Raw genomic sequence first — 23,814 nt, forward strand, 5'->3', positions numbered from 1 at the left:
GAAATTCCATTTGGTTGTTCACTACACGCAGTTCAATACTGAAAACTTAGAATATTTTGTATCTCTGGAATCCTTCCATTATCTGGCTGTTCTGTTTAACCCAGAGATACATCTCTCCTTCTTCTGAATCTTGACAGCTACTCAATGGTCTTTATTCTACCTGTTTTATAAAGCAGATACTCGAACGATGTTTCCTCCTGAATACTCTGGAGAATTCTTTCTATTGTCTCCTTCCGGGATAGTCACAGGCGGTGTTGGGATGCTAATTATTGCTGTGGTTACATAAGGCTGCTCACAGTTTAGTTTTACATACTCATCCATTTTGGCATTTAAACTGGATCGACTAGAGATGAGATAAAAATAAATAGAAACAAATTATGTAAACATTCCATCTACTTTAGGGTTTTATACAATTCTACTATGTCAGAAAATAATCCCGGATGCATGTTGGTCAGGTCACATATACAGAAGACTTTACATTATTTGTTTATTTATTTAGATCTTGCCTTTATTATTTTTAGAAATAAATCAAGGCAGCGAACATACCTAATACTTCATCCTCTTATTTTTCTCACAACAACCCTATAACCTGAGTTGAGCTGAGAGAAAGTGGCTGTCCCAAGGGCACCCAGTTGGTTTTTCATGCCTAAGGTGGGACTAGAACTCAGTCTCCTGGTTTCTAGCTTGGTGCCTTAACCGCTAGATCAAACTGGATGTGAATGCTTAGTGTTTATGAGTGTCTTTTTCTGACATCTACATTTACCTAGGTCAAGTGAGTAGATTTGGAAATGCTAAATGAGTTAAGGCTATTGTTTTGGAATGGTTCACAGCTTTTTAAAAAATCAACTCATGTATAATATTGATCCATAATGAAATTAAGGATCTCATACATTAGCTTCAATTATACAACAGCTTACAAGCCAACATAGCTTTGAGGAGATGTAGATATCATATTTAGAGACTGAAACTCTAATGCCGCTTGGGGGGGGGCGAAAGCCCTAATAAGCAGGCATATACATAGAATGAAGGCTATTGCTAAGCACATTGATTTGTGCTTAGATTGTAAGCCGCCCTGAGTCTTCGGAGAAGGGCGGGATATAAATGGGATTAAAATAAATAAATAAAATAAATAAAACTCAGGAGGACATGCACTCAAACAAAATGACAGGTTCATATGGTGAATTATCAGTTGTAAGTGGAACTCTGACTATAAGTACATTGAGATGCATATTTAAATAATTATTTATATACTAGATTCCACTAGTTGGGTCATAGGAATCACAAGCTAAACTGATGTTTGGAGGTGGAAATGATTCTCATTTTCACTACATTCAAGGAATGTTTTCCCAAATAAGATTTTCTCAGTGCAGCATTTGCTCTGTCCTGAGTGATTGCCTCCTAAGGAACATGATACATTTCTATCTTTTTGAAAATATCTTATCCTAGTGAAATTCATGGTGATTTACCATAATGAAATAATCAGATTTCATTTATTATAAAATATAAATTGGAAGATATAATGAAAAAAGTACTGCTCAACATTTTACACAAAAGAAACATGTAATGAATATAGATATTAAAGAAATTCATTCACTTCTATCCTACAATTTAAGCATGAAAAGGCTTTTTCTAGAATGCTTTAGATATAGCTTGATAGTTTGGCATCAGCAATTTAAAAGTTATCCACCAAATTCCTAGATTAAATATGTTTTCAGCCCCTTTTTAATTTTTTTAAAAAATATGATTTACCGGTACCTTTATTTGTGGGGGGACCTGTGTCATGACATGAGCACAAGGGATGATGCTTTTCTTTGTAGTAGCCATTATTTGAAACAGCAAGTATAAACAATCATGTATAAAGGTAAAGGTTCCCCCGCACATGCGTGCTAGTCATTTCCAACTATAGGGGCCGGTGCTCATCTCCATTTCAAAGCCAAAGAGCCAGCGCTTGTCCGAGGACGTCTCCGTGGTCATGTGGCCGGCATGACTAGACGCCAAAGGCGCACGGAACACTGTTACCTTCCCACCATAGTGGTCCCTATTTTTACTTGCATTTTTACATGCTTTCGAACTGCTAGGTTGGCAGAAGCTGGGACGAGTAACAGGCGCTCACTCTGCTACGCGGCACTCGGGATTCGACCCGCCAAACTGCCGACCATCTGGTCGACAAGCTCAGCATCCTAACCAGAAAATTTGAATATTTTATCAATTATTATACCTATCTAAGAGCACTTTTACAACTGAGGTACCTGTTTGACAGAGGTGTTCTTTCCATGCACCTGATCTGAATAGTGCTGAGTTCTTGGACACTACTTGGACGGTTGCTGATTATATTGGTATTTGGGATGTGGAATGTCTTTTTATGTCGCCGGGAACAGCAAGAGCTTGTCACTCCTTGTTGAGAAGAGAGAGAAGGACTATGGCTAGTTTGCCGGTTGACTGTAGAAACCTCCATACAGCTTTGTTCATAGGTTTGCTCATCCACAAACTCATGATTCTGGGCCACAGACATAGGGAGAAAAAGTAACATGAATGACATTGTAACAGTGACTTATGCAAGATACTCATATTTCATTGTAGTTATAGGCTATGTTTTTTTTAATTTAGTCCTTGCAAAGCCATTCTTAACAAGTCAGAACCCAAATACTTCTAAATAAAAGTGCATGGCATTTCAGGTTAATGAATGGAATTTCCTTCCAAAGTACAACTCCCTCATATCTATTAACTGAATTTAAGCAAACCCTAGGGTTTGAATTTCTTAACACTTAGAGCAATAAAGGTAATTACTTTTAAAATGAGCTGAGTCTCAGAGATTGCCTGAGATATGTGGAATTGCTATTAAAAATTACTAATACCAATATATTACCTACAATAACACCAATTTAAATCCTCTAGAAGATCACTCGATGCTGCATACTTTGGATCCTGATGACAGCTTGCCTGAGATATTGTAGATAACTAAAACAATAAAATAATGTATCTGCTAATCATGTTGATCTCAAAGATGAAAGGGAGAAATTGGAAGATGTAAAAAAGAGTATTTGAAAAGAAAATACTTTTTCCTGTGTCTTTCCCTTGTAAAACGGAAGCAATCAAAAGATCAGATGTATTTTTTGAAGTTATAGAATGATGAAATTTAGCACATGAAGATATATTAAAGTCTGATCACCATCAACCCATGATTCTACAAAAGAGCAAGTGATATCTCAACAGAGGTAGCCACTTGACCTAATTTCAAAAAGCAAATGGAAACCATAACATTTAAAATATTATAAAAGCTGAAGCCCATTACACATAGGATCTGCTGTTTAAAATTAAAAGCAGCATTACAAATATTAGAATCATACAATTGATTTCAAAGTTTTTCTCCCTTCAACTGAAGGAAACTTTTTGCAAGTCCTTCTTTTAGATGAACAGGATGTTGAATCCAACCTAACAATTTGTCATCAGAACTGGCAGAGAGAGCATGAGGTATTAGTTCAGGATTCCCACTCCTGGTGTGACATTCCCAATAATCAACACAACTGCAACAATGCCTACACTGATCTTTTCTTGGATCTGTTCACTCCTCGGATCTGTTGTCCTTCTTTTGGCATTTCTTCTTGATATCAGAACCATATGAAAAGGAGCAAACTGCAACATATACTTTTGACTGCTAAACACTGACTGTTGGTGAAGCTCAGTTACAAAAGGTGTGGATCACTACAGTTTCGTCTTGGCTGCCAATGCGTAAAAGGAAAAATCAGCATAGCATGACCAAAGCATGGAACAGTTTTTAAAGCAATAAGATCAACCAACATAATTTTTGTTTATTCTTACAGATCACAAGGAAGCTGTCAGTTTATCATCTTACCGTGGTTTTTTCCAGACAGTGAAGCAGATGGTGGTGCTGGATTTCAAAGGAAGAACCAGATTTGTTAACAAAGGCCTCTTGTTCTTCACCACATAGCTGTTGATATATTGAATGTTACATTATTCTCATTTGTGAAAGAATGGGCTTTAAGCTGATTTCTTGACTTTAAAAAGAGCCAATCACTATAACTGTCTTATCATAGAAATATTAAATAGCATAAACTTTCTTTTTTTAAAAAAAATCTGATTCAGAATTCACTTTTAACTAACTTGATTTAAAAGTCAAGACAAACAAGTCATTGTTCACTGAATGTTGCAACATGACATTGACCACCTCAAAACAATCTTTAGTGGTTTTTAGACAAGTGAACTTTCCCCAATCTGATGTCCTCCAAATTGTGGGAATCAACCTCCATAATTCCATGCCATCAGGGAATTAAGAGAGTTGAGGTTCAACATTTTTGTAAGTGAACCCTCTGAGGAAAAAAATAATAAACATTATTACACTTATCAGTTTATATCAATGGGGCCAATAAAGGTAGGATGAAAGCACTGGTGTGAGCGATCCAGAAAAAAAAAGCAGCCATTCAGTGAAAAGTTGGACATGATTATGCTAAATAGAACTCTCTAGAATAATCCTGGGGAAGTTCATAGTATTTCAATGAATAACAAATGATGACAGTAAAATGTTAATTCTAATTATCTATTGAAAATACCCTGCCACAGTTTAAATGTGTGAAGTAATCAAGTCTTCTCTTCCTTTCCTTTTTTTCTCTTCTAGGCTCTTTCCATTTGGATGTTCTTGTGATTGTTGTCATTTGAACTTCATTGCTTTAAAGGTTTTCTATGCTGCATTTCAGCATTATAGGGGAAAAAGACATTTCTATTATTCAACACAAAACCCATATCACTAGCTGCCATTATAGCACCTTAGAAAGTGTACAAAAATCAGTTCAGGACCGAGCAATAAAGTCTTGTTAAATAAATGAGTTCCTGAAGGTGAGGGAACAACAGAGCTACACTTAGTAAAGGAAATCATTCTAAAAATTGTGCTAATAAAGGACTGGTGTTTGGCTTCATTTTTGTTGGTGTTGCTGCTGCTATTTCTGCAGTCAGCTACAATTCTAATATTTCTTAGGCAGCCTAAGAAAATGGTTTAGTTAACTAGTTTTCACACTTTTGGATTTCTACCATACTATGCTTACTATGGGAAGTCCTCAATTTACAATTACAACTGGGACCAGAATTTCTGTTTCTAAGCAAGGCAATTGTTAAGTGAGTCACAACCAATTTTATAACATTTTTGCCACAGTTAAGTGAATCACTGCAGATGTTAAGTGAATCATGTTGTTAAGTGAACCTGATTAACTTTGCTTGTCAGAAGCTGGCTGAATAGGTCACAATTAGCAATCACATGACTGCAGGATGCTGCAACCATCATAAATATTTCCCAGTTGCCAAGTGCACAAATTTTGATCATGTGACCAAATGGATGCTATGATGGTCAAAAGGACAAAGGCCAGTCATAAGACTTTTTTCAATACTGTTTTAACTTTGAAGAGTCGCTAAATGAATTATTGTAAGTCAAGGACCACCTGTGCTCTTTATTAATTGCTGGTCCATGGATATACTGGGGAAAAAACCCTGCCATTCAGAGAGTACGAAATAAAGGCCTGGAGATCTATGAGGGGATCAAGAGGGAAAGGGAGTTTGAGCTGAACATTGAGCTTAGAAGTTATTTAGGCATAATTTGAAATCTCTTTGAAATTAAAACCAAAAGTGATTTATGGTTGAGGCCAGAATGGTATGTGAATTTTGTGTGTATAAGTATGTGTGTCTTTGTATATAGACATATATGTGTGGCAAGGGAAATAGCCCTTGGAGGACAATTTCAATCTTATGGGAACTACATGACAAATTCACATTCTCCATCATATATTAATTTGACTTTGCAGGTCCCAGAAACAAGACTGGTCCATCTTGCCTGAACTGGGCTTGCAAAGCTTTTGCTAGTTACAAGCAATTACTCCTTCTTCTGCCTGAGGGTGACTGTCATGGTATATTGGAAAGCAGCCTGACATTTTCCAATATGAAACAGACAAAGGATCACTGGGCTATTATTAAATAAATGGTGTTTCTGGATATAGAACACAGGTGCTCATTACCTGCAGCTGGTTACTGAGGAAGCCATTTCTTTTGCTCTGCATATAAGCATTTGCACTCCCACTCTTTGTTGCACGGATCCTTGCAAGCCGGGCTTTCTGGTGGGGGGGGGGAAGGAAAGAGAAAGAAGTGTCACTTGCTTTTATAGCCCTTATATTGTTTTCAAAGAAAGGTAATACAGCTAATTGAAAAGTTTTCTCCTGGTGCAGTGTTTCACATTTCCAATGCAAATGGATCAGAAAGCATTCATTTCTCAGCAGGCATCAGCCCACAAGAACAATGCATGGGCTTTGAGTTCATTTACACCTTTTCACATTAGACAGATTGTTTTCCCATTTCTACCATCAAGGTGATTGTGTCACCGCTGGTACCTGGAGGTAAGGAACCCTCCGTTTCTGAGACTGCCACTTAAAAAAAAAAAGCTCCTTCAGAAAAATGGAGAAGACCAGAAGGACTTGGAGCTGTTCAACTGCAGAGAAGTGTCATACGTGGTGATTCAGAAAAGTCTGATTTGTACAACCCAGTGAGAACCAAACTGATGGCTCTCTGTTTATCCAACTGCTGGGAGTGGAAATTTTGAAAGCAGTATGTACCATAGAATGGTTTAAGTTACTTTTTTGGATATACTCCAGGGTACTAAAGAATTTGAACAAAGACTTCTCTAATTGTCTCATTTGATTTGCCACTATCAAGGGAGTCCAGTAATTTCCATCTTGAAGCAGAAACAACAATTATAATTAATACATGGAAAGTATGCTCTCTTCTCATTAGGCCAGAGAACATCATGAAGAAGTAAAAAGCCTGTGGACTGAGAAATGGCAATCTAAGGAGGTCATGCTAAATTAAATTCCCAAGTTCTCTCTTTTTACTTTTATTTTCTTAAAAAAAAGACTCTAATGCCACAACTGAATAAGTGGCTTTGCATATTGTCTTAGGTACTGAAACCTTATGAAAAAAAATTCTTCTGGAGCAAATAATGTTACAACTCTAATTAATCTATTGTATGTCCAGTTTGGCCTTTCTTGTAGTCAGAAAGATGAGGGATATTTGAATATTATATTTCAGTTTACACCATAATTATAATAAAAGTATTTAAAACCAATCATAAGATTGGGAAGCATATTCTCAAACAAAAGGGGCACTCTTGGATTGCCTCCTTTCCTTGACAAGGAAATTCTATCTTAATACATCAGTAGAATAAAGTTTTAAATAATATACTTTTTCTTTCCTAAGATACAGTGAAAATCTCCTTATAGAGTGTACTGGATGCTTCAGAAGATGCTTAGTTACTTTCAGTTATGAGTATGAAGTGGTGCAGAAAACAGTGATATACATTCTTTGGGCCTCTTCCTGGGTTTAGTCTTATAATGATTCTCTACACACATATTCATCTTTGGCTAGTTCATTGATACTGCATTCTGAATTTGTCTACCAGCAGTTACGTTGTCTGAAGCAACTTCCTTCTCAAACTGATTAAAAAAAACACAGAAACATAATAACCAAGGGCCATTTGTGTTGGAGCAGCTGTGAGAGTGAAGGACTGAATGATGTTTGGAGCCAAGATCTAAGGAGATATCTAGCTAAATCAATGGATATATTCAGGCAAGTTAATGGAATTGCATCACCAGATCTAAGCATCATTCTGGGTTCTTTGCTACTTAACCCCTGAATTCTGAGAGTCTATTGTAAGATTTCCTTAGTGTGGCCCCTTAAGTGAGATATGTTTTAGGATATGGAGCTCCTGGGTCCCCACTATACTAAGGACTGTGTTGCATGACACTCCAAAAGAAATAGTGAGATGTAGTATTGCTGTGTTCCTTCTTGTATCACTATATCAATTCCCTGACCTGATGGAAGTTATAGATAAAAATACAAGTTAAATTAATTTCAAATGAGAATTCCCAAAGCAATGAATGCTGGCAAGTCTTTTGAATCCTCATTTCAGGTGCTTTGTGTGACATGTTACCAAGACTACAAACTATCCAGCAGTTTATAACTTCAGGGAAAAAAATACCAGAAAGTCAGAAAAAATAACTGGCGATGTTTATTCTGATACCAGCTGTATATACCATTACACTCTTCCTAAACAGTCAAAAGTTTGTGTTTCTGATGGGTTGGGAACGTAATTTTGAGGTTGGATGTTTGTCCCTTTCCCTTGCTGGCACAGCAAGTGAACAAGAGTAATTTAGATGGCAAGGAAAATAACAAGAAGGTAAACAAAGAAGACAGCACAAAGTTTGAAGTAAAAAAAATGCTTCAGCTTCTAAGATCTGTAAATTGAACTGCAGGATTCAACACTGAAGATCACACGCTCCATTTGAAAGGGTTATTTTCTTGGGATCAAAACAAGGGCAAGCAATAGAACAGCATGTCCTAATCTCCTAAAATGTGAAAAGTTGTTAACTTCTGCTAGTCATTCTTGTAGCAAAATCCCTACAAAGGATGCAGCTATTCTAAATTTGTACTCCATTTCAAGCCATATGCTTTTGATACCTGAAGTCAAGCACAGAGGTATATTTCCAAGATTTCGATCTAGGGTAGTTTAAGATGTAAAATGAAGAGTCTAATTGAAATATTTTTTCCAGATTCTCTTTAATGAATAGCTTTATATGGCTTAACTGGTTCCTATGGTCAAAGTTTCTTTGTTAAGGGTGCCATCGAATCAATCAAATCACACCAGCTTAATTCTCTAATTCAGTGGATCCACAGAATATAATTTTAGGCAAGGAGGAATGGTAGATACCCCTAAACCTTTCTAAACTAAATATCAGAAAAATGGCTACTGAACCTTGAAAATTAGCTTAATGAGCACATACTAAATTAACACTTAGGTGGACCAAATGCTAATACTGGAAACTATTGTGGCTTAGGACATGTTCTGTAGTCAAAGGTCTAAGCTTAATTTCCAGCAACTCCTGAAAGAGTTGAAAATGTTTCAGCCTGAAACCCAAAATACAACTACCTAGTCTCAAGTAAACCAATGGTTTATTTAGAGAAAAGTATTACTCTCTTGAACTTGCTTGCCGTTGCTGCTGCTGATTGGCAGTTACTCTATATACTGCTATAATTAGTTTTAAATTATGTTTTAAATGAGTTTTAAATTATGTTCAAAGGCTTTGGGGAGAGGCATCTGCTAGAAAAAAAATAACTTACAGAGACCAGAGGTAAAACCTGGCTGATAAAAATGGTGTTTGTTGATAGCGTGAAAGGTACAATTTCTCTCAACTGAGAGTACTACAAACATGCTGTCCATTGGGATGCTCTTGAAAATCATCCAGAGGCTTCAGTTGGTCCAGAGTGCTATCATAGATACTGTATTATGTGTGCAGTTTGCTATGTTCATGTAATACTTCTACTCTGCAAGCTGTACTGGCTTCCAATACATTTTTGGTGTGATTCAAAGTCCGCTTTAAAGTCCTGTATCACATAGGATCAAATTACTTGTGGAACTGTCTTTTCTCAAGAACACCTACCTGCCTCACTTGCTCCCACAGAGAAAGCACACTTTAGATTCCCTCTTTTATATCTTGTCCTATTATGGATCCTAGGAAGTGTGCCTTCCCTGGAATGATTTCCCCACTGCCTTCCCCCCTCCCTGATATATGACAGGCTCCAACTCTTGCCTTTAGGGAAGCTGTTAAGACCTGACCTTTTTCCCTAGGCATTTGGGGCCAATTGAATGGGGCCCATTTTGGTTGTGTTTGTTATGGTGCTGGTCACCTTTTTAAATTAGCTTTTATTTTCATCTTGATATATTGTGTCAGTTTTAATGTTATGTAGTTCTTTTTTATTTATGGTTTGCTTTTTATTACTGTATATCACCCAGAGCCATATCACTGAGTTGGGCAGCTTTATACATCTGATCATAAATTAACAAACAAAATCTGTTCTGTAGTGTTTCTAAAGCTCAAAATCAGATTATGTATAAGTGGCTGCAAGAAAAAGGAGAGGAAAAGAAAGTTCCACTGCCATTACAGAAACTAATGTTTAACCCTACTAATCGTGTTTATATCAAATGAAGCAATAATTCAATTCTAATTAATTCCAGGCAGCATTATGTCTAGTTCTGGGTGTTGCAATTCAAGAGGGGACAAAGTGGGAATATATCCAGAGGAGAGTAACTAGTTTATTGAGAGATCTGGAATGTATGTCCTTTGAGAAAGAATTAAAAGTGTTGGTTTGCTAAGTTTGAAGAGTGGATGAGTAATAGCAGTTTTCAATTATCTTCAGGGCTGTCAAACTGAAGATGGAGCGGGCCTTTTGGATGTTGCTCCAGAGATCAGGACTAAAACCAGTGATGACAAATTGCAGAGAAACTGGCTAAACACAAATTAAACTTTGTAAGTTTTTCAATTCTTAACCAATTGGGACATGGAAGTCTATACAGTTCTGAAAACCTTAACTAATTCACTTATTTAAGCAAAGGTTGGATGATTATCATGAATGCAATAGCTGCACCTAGAGTTTAATGATCTCCACGCCTATGAATCTATAAAAACTTTTCACAGAACCCAATATAAGGTGTGGCAAGACATTTTGCATTGGAGGTATTACTTGCCTGTCCAGTAATGTATTCATTCATTCTCTGTCTTTCAGTGTGAATACATACATACCCACTGCATACTGCTATTGCAAAACATTCAAAAGTATCTCATATTTCATAATAAGCTCTGGATATAAACCATTGTGAATTGGAGGCATTAATAATAAGACAGGTCTTACCAGACAACACAACATGCTTGGAATTTTTGCCAAGTTTCTGGCAGCTGGATGTTTTATTGAATTTCTATTTATTTATTGAATTCCTAGATTGCCTAACTGCAAAACAACTCTGGGCAACTCTGAGTAGTTTTGCAAATTAGAAATAAAGAATATTATATAAAAGCAATCATAATCAGCGGGACAATATAATTTCCAACCACATCAGTCCCCACTCAAAAGGACTCTACCAAATACACCAATCCAAGGCCTGGGGGAAAAAGATACAGCTGTTAAAAATTTGAGCAGCCTGTTCCAGGGCTGGCTGCTGGAATGGAGAAGACCTGCTTCTTGCAACCTGCTACATTGCTAGATGGCATTGTTTAATCGATTGATTGGGCCCAAAGCCAGCCAACTTTGTCAGAATGCACAGGGCAGTCTGCCACTACAGAATATAGACAGTCCCTCAAATAGCCCACAGCATGGGTGTCAAACTCGCCACGTCACATTACATGTAACCTATTGCGACTCTTTTTGCATTGTTGGCAATGGGGCGGGCACGCCTTTGGTATGATGAAACCAGCCCATGGGCCAGCAGTTTGACACCCCTGGCCCAGATCCTGTTATATAGGAGCTATGTCTTCTCCAAATCAGGTAGTTTTGCCTCAGTCTGTTCCCCCTGCCCAAACCAATTGGAATCAGTCAATCAGGACAAGAGAAGCACAGTAATATTGTGTCACCTACTATCCCTCTCACTTCTGCTCCCCATAACTGGTCCAGAAGGATGCTGTGATTGATGGAATTGAAAACTGCTAATATATCTATAAGGGCAAAGATGGTTATACATTCTTAACTTAATTCCTTTATAGATTATCAACAAGTGTAACCTGTGCTGTCTTAGTACTTTGTCTGGAACTAACAGGTAACCTACTTTCTTCCAGGGCATTTACAACCTTTTCACCAACCTTTTCTACAAAGGGAGAGGTAGAAACTGAAGGAAAATTATCTAGAACAGTTGTCCAGTGATCAATTTTAGATGAGGTTGCATTATTACTATTATTTAACTTGTTGCAACACATCATGTAACGTTACAGGTTTGACACCCCTGAACTACAGGGTCAATGACCAATGACATCATGCAATAGAATATGATTAAGTCTGGGAAGATCTTTTCCTTTCTTTTGTTCGTAAAGCATTACATGTATGTAAAACAATTCTGAAAGCTTACACACCTTTCCCTCCTGAGAAATGATAGCAAATTGCACCTTTCTGATTTGGTGGTTTGCTTGTAAAATGCAGAAATGTGATTTGGGGGCCCTGGGGATATAAAACAGGATTTAGCAACCATGTGCCATCCATATGCTGCAGATTGCCTGCTTCTGCATTCAAAAGTGTGTATATAAAATCAGCCAGACAGAAAACCATGTATTTTCCTAGACCCTCTAGTGCTTTATAGTAGAGAGTCCTGCTCAATATGAATTTTTTGCAATGTAATATTAGTGGTGGGTGCAATCTGTGGGCAATTTGTTTTAAGCAAATTTATGCTCAGTAAATATCACTTAGTTGCTGCTGAAATTATTCCTCCTGTCGTGTTTTTTTTTGTCCTGCCACAACCCAACTAATCATAGCACTGACTGCCAAATTGGCCTTATCAGTTACTGTTCATATTCAGCTGCTTTTGACAGAATTTACTGGGGTGATTTAATATGTTTAGTCCCCAAGAGTTGCTAGCTGGAGAATGAATAGTTTGGTATATCATCTGAGAATGAAAAGAACTTCATTCTCTCTCTCTCTCTCTCTCTCTCTCTCTCTCTCTCTCTCTCTCTCTCTCTCTCTCTGTGTGTGTGTGTGTGTGTTTGTGTGTGTGTGTGTATGTAGGTTCAGGCACATGTAGAACATGGGATGGAAGTGCTACTGGACAAACCGTTTCTCTTCGCCATGATGGTCTCCCTTAATCAGAATAATGCTGACCCTGTATGAAAGTGGCTAATCTTATTGTCTTTGGATGAAAGGCCTGAGATTGTGTACCTTTGTGAACCTTAGATCATATCAAAAATGCCAGAACCAGAGGAATATGAACAAGCAAGGGATGAAAGAGCAAAAGCAAATTAATATCACAAGGTGATAATTATTTTTGTAATGTATGATCTATAATCAGTATTTAATAGAAGGCAATATTATAACGCCTCAAATATAAAGCAACAATACAAAATAAACTAAACCGTATACAGAAAAGACCAAAATAATTACTGGTGTCAGTTAAGCAAGCCATTGTAAAAATATTGTAAAAAATATCAGTCTTATTGTAAATAAATCAAGTTAGATTGCCTAGGTTCTTTTCAATCAATGTTATGAGTTCTAATTTCCACTTGTAGCACAGAGGAAGCTCGAGCATTACTTCTGAAACAGTTTAGACTTCTATATCAGAACATATGCAAATGCAATTTTCGTAAGGATACTGACGGATCTTACCAGTCGTCGATATACATTATATCTCTATATATCTATCCCTCATTCACTCAAAAGGCACAGAATTTTCCAGAACCACTAGAAAGAGTATTATTAATTGAGATTGTCTATAACAACACAATCTTGCAAGCCTGATTGTATTACATCTGTTCCTCTTTCTTATACTTCAGTGAATTAAGGAGGTTTCTGTCTGAGCCTCTTCTTGTTATCAGGACATTCTGAACTTAAAAAATATTTTGCCTTCTGCCTAGGCAATGGTTTCTGTATATCTCCATCAAGCTCATCTTCCTTACTCTATAATAACAATTGCAAAACAGAGTTGGAAAGTAGGGTCCTGGATGATCTCTCCTCTCTTCTGTCTAATGGAAAACACAATTTGAAAACAGGGATGATGTATCCAATAACTTATCACACCATAATAACATTAATCTTCATGCAGATGCATGCACATATCTATGTACCCATCACATGTTCCTTTTTCAGATAATGTTATGCAAAGGGCAGAAACAAAGAAATAAAAATCCAAATAAATAAAAAAGAAAAAGTAGATATAGATGAGAAAATTATTTTTTTTTAAATTTTAATTCCATTTATATCCTGCCCTTCTCCGAAGACTCAGGGCGGCTTACAAGCTTATGTGCTCTATGGAATAGCTCACCTCCTAATTTATGTTTTCTGATCTACAATTTCATTCACTTATACTTTGACAACTCCCCACAACAAGTTTAGACCAGGGCTTTTCAACCTTTTCACCCATTGTACCACTTTTAGGATATGGCAACATCCGAGTACCACCAGTCACCTAGCAAGGTATCAAAAACTTGATGACAAAAAAAGGAAAAAAATGATGAAGTACAGGTAGTCCTCGACTTATAACAGTTCACTTAGTGACTGTTCAACGTTACAATGGTACTGAAAAAAGTGCCCCCCAAGCCACAGCCGAGCAAGACACCTGCCTGCCCACCTGGCTGCGCTCTTCCTCCTGTCCAAGGTTTTCATTGTGAGCATTTCTGTTGAGGATTGGTAGTGTGTGTGTGTGTGTGTGTTTGGTTTTTATCCCCCCCCCCCATCTGCTGGGTGGTTGCACCAGGTTTTGGTCACTTCACATGACCCTGGGACACTGTGACCATCGTAAATATGAATCAGTTGCCAAGCATCTGAATGTAAATCACAAGACCCTGGAGATGCTGCAACATTCCAGCTGATCGGCGCCTCTTCTGGGCTCAGCAGAGGTGCCAGGATCAGCGCCGGGCTCCAGCTGGAGCCTGGTGCTGATCCTGGTGCTTCCACTGAGCTCTGACAGCCCTGCAGCTCCAGCCATCTCTTGCTCAGGCTTGTGCAGTGCTGCCACCAGTTCAGCTCATTCCCCTCTCCTGCTACCACTTTTCTAGGATGGTCGTGTACCACCTGCCAGGTGCCAATGTACCACTGGTTGAAAAGCCCTGAACTTTCCTTAGGTATATTACACTCTTCTTTCTCTTATTTTCACAAATATAAAACCTATTTATATTTTCTTCATTCATTTTACTCTTACACACACACATACACACACACACACACACACACACACACACACATTGTTTTCCGGTGAAACAGGTCTAACAGAGCACCTGGTCTATCCAAATATGGGATGGAGCAATCTACTATTGCTTTCGCCTTTCAGCCCCAATCTAGGAGCTTTTACAGGCAGGCGCTACTGTGACAAACTATTTCTGTGTTAAATTTAGATTTTGCCGACAAAGAATTAAAGGGAATCATAGTGTGTGTGTGTTTATGTGTGAATGATAGGTGTGTTATGTACATACTGTGTGTGTGTGTGTGTGTGTGTGTGTGTGTGTGTGTGTGTGTGTGTGTGTGTTTGATTCTTCTTGGCCAGTATATCTCAAATGTGATCAAAGCCCTGTTTTAACCCAAACAGTCTCACAGTAATCTCTGCAAGCTTGTATCTCTAAACTTGAAACTATCATGAAAGTCCATAAATTGATGCTCACATCCCATCCATCGGGAGATCCAGATAATACAGACACGCTCAATATAATTGTGATTAATACAATATTTTAGTTCATGACATTTGGAATATAAAAACTGAGAAAAGATTTCAATTTTCAAGATTGACCTACAGTAACTATGACATACAGTATAGTCATGGAAAACTAAAACTAAATAAAAAACAAATCACAGATGGAATATAACTGAGGAGGTGCTAGCCTCCCTTTTCTAGCAGAACATCCTTCTTGAAAAGTCACAGCAATGGAACCAAAATAAAAATCAAGTCTCTTTTGAGACAGATCCAACTCATACTCCTTCTTCATGGTTATGTCCATACTGTAATATGGAACTCATCCCATTGCTGCCCCTGGGGTTTTTCTTGTCTTTCTGGTCCAGTTTACCTTGGGGTTTCCTGGTAAGTTTTAATTAGTTGGACTGTGGTTAGTTTTTTGAGATCAACATTGGGAGAGTACATCATTATAGTATGAAATTCATCTTAGCTGCCCAGCTAAAACCAGCAGGCATCTATATTTGGCATCAGTGATACAGGAAGATGCTGGATGTAAATGACTGCTTTAGTGACAAAGGCAAAGATATATTTCATACTGCATGGGAATCGACTATTTTACAAAGTTGTTCTGATTTTACAAAGAAAACCACATGGATAGGCAATATAAGATGAAGTGCTACATGATATGTCTCTCAGATTTGATGGCATTCAAAACATGACTGAGAAAAAGTTGAGGATTTTTTAAAAATACTAATGGAGTTTATGATATAGCCAGATTAAATCTTTCGGGTCATCTGGTTGCTGATGTGGTCATGCAGGAAAATAAAATGCACAGCTGCAAAGACAAAATTACAATAGGAACATGGAATGTAAGAAGCATGAACATGGGAAAACTCAACATAGTGAAAATTGAAATGAATCAATACACACTGATATGTCAGGTATCAGTGAATTGTTATACAGTGTAATTGGATATTTTAAGTCAGAAGATTACACTATTCATTACTCAGAATATCAAAAACCAGGAAGAAATGATGTTACTTTTATAATTAGGAAGGATATGACAAGAACAAGTGCAATCAGTGACAAAATATTAATTAGAGTTCATGGACAACTTAAATGTGACAATTGTCCAAAATTATGGTGCAGCCAACTCTATAGAAAAAGAGGTGTTTTATGCACAATTTCCAAACATGCAAGCAAGGTGTGCTACTTGTGGCTGGAGACTGGAATGCCAATACTGGAAATATTAATGAGGAAAATATGCACTAGGAAACCAAAATGAAGCAGGAGAATGACTGATCAATTTCTATACATTCTTCATTGTTAACACAATTTTTAAAGCAATGTATATATCTTCAAATGGAGTACCCAGAAATCAAACTGACTATATTACTGGCACAAGGAGGTGAAAGAGCCTTGGTGGAGCAGCGGGCTAATGCCTCCTTAAGTAACACCAGCTGCCTGCAATTAGTGCAGGTTCGCATCCCACCAGGCTCAAGGTTGACTCAGCCTTCCATCCTTCAGAGGTAGGTAAAATGAGGACCCAGATTGTTGGGGGCAATAAGCTGACTTTGTAATAATGCCGCTTGGGGGGTGTGTGAAAGCCCTAACAAGCAGGCATATACATAGAATGAAGGCTACTGCTAAGCTTGTAAGCCGCCCTGAGTCTTCGGAGAAGGGCGGGATATAAATGGAATTAAAATAATAAATAAATAAAATAATAAATAATAAAGAGCTCACTTATTACAGCAAGTACATGGCTGACTTTGGAGCAGATCAAAAAACTGCTTATGGGAAAATTCCAGTTGAAAGTAAAATGGAAGAACAAAGCCAACCACTTTCCATGTTATGATCTTGAGCATAAACTCATAACTTTGAAGGAGCACATCAGAATACTAAACCTTGTTGATAGGAAATTAGAAAAAAACTATGAATAAACTGAAGAAGTTGTTAAGTATGAATGTAAAAAGAGACTGCCAAGGATCAAGAAATATAAGAAATCTAATTGGATATCAGAACTAATGGAAATTGTCAAGAAGTGGAGAGAAATCAATTCCATGTAAGGTAAAGATCATACATAGATAGTTAATGAAGAATTTCAGAAAGGTTTGTTCCTTACTCCAATGATTTTGGTCTCATTTCCTTCATGCATGACTGGCTTTCTCTCCAGTCTCCAACACAATCTTTCTCTCTTCCATAAATATCCATATCCCCAGCATTTGAAATGCCTTCAGCATTTCTCTTTTGTTTGTTTTCTTTGTTTTCTTAAGGAAGAAAGACAATTCATAAGAATGGAAAACTCAGATCAGCAACTTGAGTCTTTCCTTCCACAATACTCTAGAAGATATTCCTTACTTACAAGAATCTCTAGTACTAGAAGATGACTAGATCATCACGCCAATTGGAAGGATACAGGGATTGACTGAATATCTTCAGAAACATGGCAAGCAGCAGAAAAAGAATCAATAAAGGTTATAACTTATCTATGTCAGCAAAACTGGAAAAAAGTACAATGGTCAAAAGTTTGGAAGACCTCAGTCTACATAGCAATGAGAAAGAGAGGGAAAGGGAGAGGAGAGGGAGAGAGAGATTTACTAGTGTGCTACCCATCACACAATATCCCTAATTTCACATCCCAGTAAAATTAATTACCTAATGCAGATTAGAGCTTCACAGGAAAATTCTAGATGTTCGAGCTACCTTTAGACAAATCTGAGGAACATACTGATGCACACTGGATAATTGAGAAAGTCAAATAATAACAACAGGAAGTCAATATGCTTTAATTATTATGGAAAAACCTCTGGTTGTGTTGTTCACATCATGCTGTGAAATGTATTTAGGAAAATGGAAAACCATGAATATCTCTCTCTCCTCATGTAAAACCTATGCAGGGGTCAGGAATCTACTGTCCAGATGGAACAACTGGCTCCAAGTCAGCAAAGGAAGGAGATGGGGCTTTATACTTTCCTTTTATTTATTGAACTGATATGCTGAATATATATTGATAGAAACTGGACTAGAAGATGAGTGTGGCTTTGAAATTGCAGAATCATTAATTGTGCAATTCACTGGTGGGAATAGTAAGGTTTCACACATAGACAAGAAAAAAACAAATGCACAGGTATAGAATAGATGATATAGGGCTCAAAAGCAGACACTGTGAGAAGGATCTAGGAGTACAGTGGACAACCACTTAAGTATGAGCCAGCAGTGTGCTGTGGCTGCTCAAAAAGCCAATGGAGTCATAGGCTGCATCAGCAAAGGAATAGTATCAAAAACATGTAAGGGTTAGTGCTGCTTTATACTGCACTGGTAAGATCATACTTGGAGTCTGTATCTAGTTTTGGTCACCATGATACAAAAAAGAAGTTGAAATTCTGGAAAGAGTGCAGAGAAGAGCAACAAAGATGATTAGGGGACTGGAGGTTAAAATATAGGATGAACAATTGTGGGAACTGATATGTCTAGCCTAACAAAGAGAAGGACTAGGGGTGACATGATAGCAGTCTTCTATTATCTGAGAAGCTGTCACAGAGAAGAGGGGATTGACCTATTCTTCAAATTACCTGAGGGCAGGACAAGAAGTAATGGGTTGAAAACCATTAAGGAGAGATCCAATCTAGAACTAAGGAGAAATTTTCTGACAGTGACAACAATTAATCAGTGGAATGGTTTGCCTTCAGAAGTTATGGGTGCTCCATTGTTGGAGGTTTTCAAGAAGAGATTGGACAATCATTTGTCTGGAATAATATAGCGTCTCCTGTTAGAGTAGGGGGTTAAACTAGAAGTCCTCTAATGTCACCTCCATCTCTGTTTTTCTGTATTATATGCTGATAACAGTACGTTAGTAAGAAGGTCAAGGAACACAGTAAAAAAATTGAACTAAGACTGAAGATAAGACCAGAATAATAACAGATACAGATATAGCCTTAAAATTGACAAGGAAAAAATATTGTCATTGTAGCAGACATGTGTAGGATTAATGTAATAAAAAAATCTTGTACTTATTTCCTCATATATGTAGAAGGTTTGATGAGAAATTGGAGTTCCTGAAAGAATACCTATCTAAACATATGCTGCACTCAGCTTTTGTTCTATATTAAATGTCAACCAAACTCCTTGCTTAATTATTGCTATCACAAAGTTGTTCTTTTTACACTGTATTTGAGACTGCACTGTTCTTACATAGCTGCTTAGAATAACCATAAATTATATCTTCATATCTTTCTTAATGGAGATATATTTTTGGAAATGCATAGACTGCATTTTTCTTATGAAATATTGAATGCAATAGGCCAGTAATTCTCACCCTTTTCTTCACCATGTACTCCTTTAAATATCTTTTGTGGCCATGGACCATGGCCATGGACCCCCAGACTTAAGATTTAAATTATAACATTTCTTCAAGCATTCATGTACCCTGTGATGACATTGCAGCCTCCCTGGTGTCCACAAACCACAGGTTGAGAACCACTGTAATAGGCAATATATTTTCATATTCCAGATTGGTTAAAGAACAACCATAGTAAGATTCAGTGGTTTGGGGTTTTAGGGCTTTGGGGTTCTGGGAACTTACCATCTTTGGAGCTTGATGGGTGGCACTATGCCAGACAGTGCTATGCATTATCTGGGGGTCCTTCTGGAACCGTGACTCCTGCTTGGAAAGCAGCTACAGTTGTAGCCAGGACAGCTTTTGCACAGTTTTGTGTTATGTGCCAAATAACTTTCCTGGACTGGGAGGCTTTTGCTCTCAGTCACACATGCCCTGTAATGGATTCCTGTAACACACTCTACATGGAGTTGCCTTTGAAGAGCACTCAGAAGCTTCATATGGTACAAAATGCAATGGTGAAGGCAATTTTGTGTGCTCCTTGTTCAGCAAACATTGTAACTCTTTTCTGTGAAGAGCACCAGTTGCGGGTTTTCTTCCAAATTACATTGAAAGTGCTGGTAATATAAAGCCTTACATGGCACAGGACTGTATTATTTGGAAGGCTGCCTCTTTCTAGTCTCCCAGGTCTGGCAGGAGGGGCATGTTATGGGATCTTTTGATTAAGAACTGTCATCTGATGACCCAAGGGAAAAGCATTTTCTGCCACAGCACCTACAGGCTGGCTCCGACACTGCTTCTCTTTTGAAAGGGTCTAAACAAACACTTGTGTCAATGGACTTGGGGATCAGGATTATGGTTTGGAGCCTGCTAGATCCACTAATTCCCCTTCATGGATTACTGCCTTGTCGTGACGAAGGGGCTTGCATAATTCAATGAAGCTATGACTTATGCCGTGCAGGGACACCCAAGACAGAAAGGTCATAGCAGAGAGTTCTGACAAAATGTGATCCACTGGAGAAGGAAATGGCAACCCACTCCAGTATCTTTGCCATGAAAACCCTATGGACAGTACCAAAAGGCATAATGATATGACACTGGAAGATGAGCCCCTCAGGTCAGAAGGCGTCCAATATGCTACTGGGGAAGAGCAGAGGGCTAGTACTAGTAGCGCCAGAAAGAATGAAGCGACTGTGCCAAAGCCGAAAGGATGCTCAGCTGTGGATATGTCTGGTGGTGAAAGGAAAGTCCGATGCTGTAAAGATGTTTTCTCCATAGGAACCTGGAATGTAAGATCCATGAATCAAGGAAAGCTGGATGTGGTCAGACAAGAGATGACAAGACTGAACATCGACATCTTAGGAATCAGCGAACTAAAATGGACAGGAATGGGTGAATTTAATTCAGATGCCATCAGGTATACTACTGCGGGCAAGAATCCCTCAGAAGAAATGGAGTAGCCTTCATAGTAAATAAAAGAATAGGAAAAGCAATTCTGGGATACAATCCCCAAAATGACAGAATGATCTCAGTTTGAATCCAAGGCAAACCATTCAATATCACAGTAGCCAAAGTGTATGCCCCAACCACTGGTGCTGAAGAGGATGAAATTGACCGGTTCTATGAAGCCCTACAGCACCTTAAAGAACTAACACCAAAAAACGATGTCCTTATCATCATGGGTGATTGGAATGCTAAAGTAGGAAGCCAAAAGATAACTGGAATAACAGGCAAGTTTGGCCTTGGAGTACAAAATGAAGCAGGGCACAGGCTGATAGAATTTTGTCAAGAGAATACGATGGTCATAGCAAACACTCTTTTCCAACAACCCAAGAGACGGCTTTACACATGGACATCACCAGACGGTCCACACAGAAATCAGATTGACTATATGCTCTGCAGCCAAAGATGGAGAAGCTCTATACAGTCAGTAAAAACAAGACCAGGAGCTGACTGTGGCTCAGACCATGAGCTTCTCATTGCAAAGTTTAGGCTTAAACTAAAGAAAGTAGGGAAAAGCACTAGGCCACTCAGGTATGAATCAAATCATATCCCTGTTGAATATACAGTAGAGGTGACAAATAGATTTAAGGAATTAGATCTGATAGACAGAGTGCCTGAAGAACTATGGACAGAGGTTTGCAACATTGTACAACAGGTAGCAACCAAAACCATCCCAAAGAAAAAGAAATGCAAGAAAGCAAAATGGCTGTCTGAGGAAGCTTTGCAAATAGCTGAGGAAAGGAGGGAAGAGAAAGGCAAGGGAGAAAAAGAAAGATACTCCCAATTGAATGCAGAATTCCAGAGAATAGCTAGAAGAGATAAGAATGCCTTCTTAAATGAACAGTGCAAAGAAATAGAAGAAAGCAATAGAATAGGGAGGACCAGAGATCTTTTCAAGAAAATTGGAGAGATGAAGGGAACGTTTCATGCAAAAATGGGCATGATAAAGGACCAAAATGGCAGGGACCTAACAGAGGCAGAAGAGATTAAGAAGAGGTGGCAAAATTACACAGAAAAACTATACAAGAATGAGATTAACGTCCCTGATAATCACAATGAGGTGGTCACTGACCTCGAGCCAGACATCCTAGAATGTGAAGTGAAGTGGGCCTTAGAAAAGCTGAGCAACAACAAAGCTAGTGGATGTGACAGTATTCCAGCTGAGCTATTCAAAATCTTAAAAGACGATGCAGTAAAAGTGCTACACTCAATTTGCCAGCAAATTTGGAAAACTCAACAGTGGCCACAGGATTGGAAAAGATCAGTTTACATTCCAATTCCAAAGAAAGGCAGTGCCAAAGAATGTTCAAACTATCGCACCATTGCACTCATTTCTCACGCTAGTAAAGTTATGCTTAAAATCCTACAAACTAGACTCCAGCAGTATGTGGAACAAGAACTACCAGAAGTACAGGCAGGATTTCGAAGAGGCAGAGGAACTAGAGATCAAATTGCCAACATATGCTGGATCATGGAGAAAGCTAGAGAGTTCCAGAAAAACATCTACTTCTGCTTCATTGACTATGCTAAAGCCTTTGATTGTGTGGATCACAACAAACTGTGGCAAGTTCTTAAAGAGATGGGCGTACCAGACCATCTTATTTGTCTCTTGAGAAACCTATATGTGGGCCAAGAAGCAACAGTGAGAACTGGACACGGAACCACTGATTGATTCAAAATTGGGAAAGGAGTCTGGCAAGGCTTTATACTGTTGCCCTGCCTATTTAACTTATATGCAGAGCACATCATGAGAAAGGCAGGGCTAGATGAATCAAAAGTTGGAATTAAGATTGCCAGAAGAAATATCAACAACCTAAGATATGCAGATGATACCACTCTAATGGCAGAAAGTGAAGAAGAACTAAAGAGCCTTTTGTTGCGGGTGAAGAAGGAGAGTGCAAAAGTTGGGTTGAAACTTAACATTAAGAAAACCAAGATCATAGTATATGGCCCTCTCAATTCCTGGCAAATAGATGGGGAATAAATGGAGGTAGTGACAGATTTTATTTTCCTGGGCTCCAAGATGACCACAAATGGGGACTGTAGCCAAGAAATTAAAAGACGCTTGCTCCTCGGGTGGAAAGCCATGGCAAATCTAGACAGCACACTAAAAAGCAGAGACATCACCCTGTCAACAAATGTGCGTATAGTCAAGGCTATGGTCTTCCCAGTTGCAATGTATGGCAGTGAAAGCTGGACCATAAGAAAGGCTGAGCGCCAAAGAATTGAGGCCTTTGTACTATGGTGCTGGAGAAGACTCCTGCGAGTCCCTTGGACTGCAAGGCGATCAAACCGGTCAGTCCTATCAACCCTGACTGCTCTTTAGAAGGCCAGATCCTGAAGCTAAAACTCAAATACTTTGGCCACCTAATGAGAAGGAAGGACTCACTGGAGAAGAGCCTAATGCTGGGAAAGATTGAGGGCAAGAGAAGAAGGGGACGACAGAGAATGAGGTGGCTGGATGGAGTCACTGAAGCAGTAGGCGTGAGCTTAAATGGACTCCAGAAGATGGTAGAGGACAGGAAGGCCTGGAGGAACGTTGTCCATAGGGTCACGATGGGTTGGACACGACTTCGCAGCTAACAACAAGAAGATCCACTAATTAATCTATAACTTGCCTTTGCTTGTTTTTTATGGTGTTTTTTAAATTTTGGTTTCAATTAGGTTTTCCATTTTGTCTAAGAGTTGTTATTTTTTGCTATTTTTCTGTATTTTGTTTATTGGTTGTGTTATGTGGTTGTTTTTAACTATATGGGTTGCCCAGCATCACAAATGTGAGATATAAATTGGAATA

At 38.3% G+C, this 23,814-nt stretch overlaps 2 protein-coding genes across 2 annotated transcripts in view; one reads left to right on the top strand and one right to left on the bottom strand.

Moving 5' to 3' along the window:
* Window positions 1-4,862, top strand: part of TSPAN12 (tetraspanin 12) — an 87,025-nt gene extending 82,163 nt beyond the window's left edge. Inside the window, exon 10 of the mRNA XM_081331016.1 lies at window positions 3,822-4,862. Within this exon, the coding sequence (XP_081187142.1) occupies window positions 3,822-3,875 (54 nt within the window). The 3' untranslated portion in view covers window positions 3,876-4,862. The remainder of the gene's footprint in view (window positions 1-3,821) is intronic.
* KCND2 (potassium voltage-gated channel subfamily D member 2) overlaps window positions 142-23,814 on the bottom strand; it is a gene marked incomplete at its 5' end in the record, with an annotated part of 331,962 nt that continues 308,289 nt past the window's right edge. The window contains 4 exons of the mRNA XM_081331014.1: window positions 142-343; window positions 2,250-2,497; window positions 3,854-3,946; window positions 6,018-6,113. Coding sequence (XP_081187140.1) covers window positions 166-343; window positions 2,250-2,497; window positions 3,854-3,946; window positions 6,018-6,113 — 615 coding nt within the window. The 3' untranslated portion in view covers window positions 142-165. The remainder of the gene's footprint in view (window positions 344-2,249; window positions 2,498-3,853; window positions 3,947-6,017; window positions 6,114-23,814) is intronic.

Source organism: Vipera berus, assembly GCF_964194415.1.
Source record: "Vipera berus genome assembly, chromosome: 6".
Taxonomy (NCBI): domain Eukaryota; kingdom Metazoa; phylum Chordata; class Lepidosauria; order Squamata; family Viperidae; genus Vipera; species Vipera berus.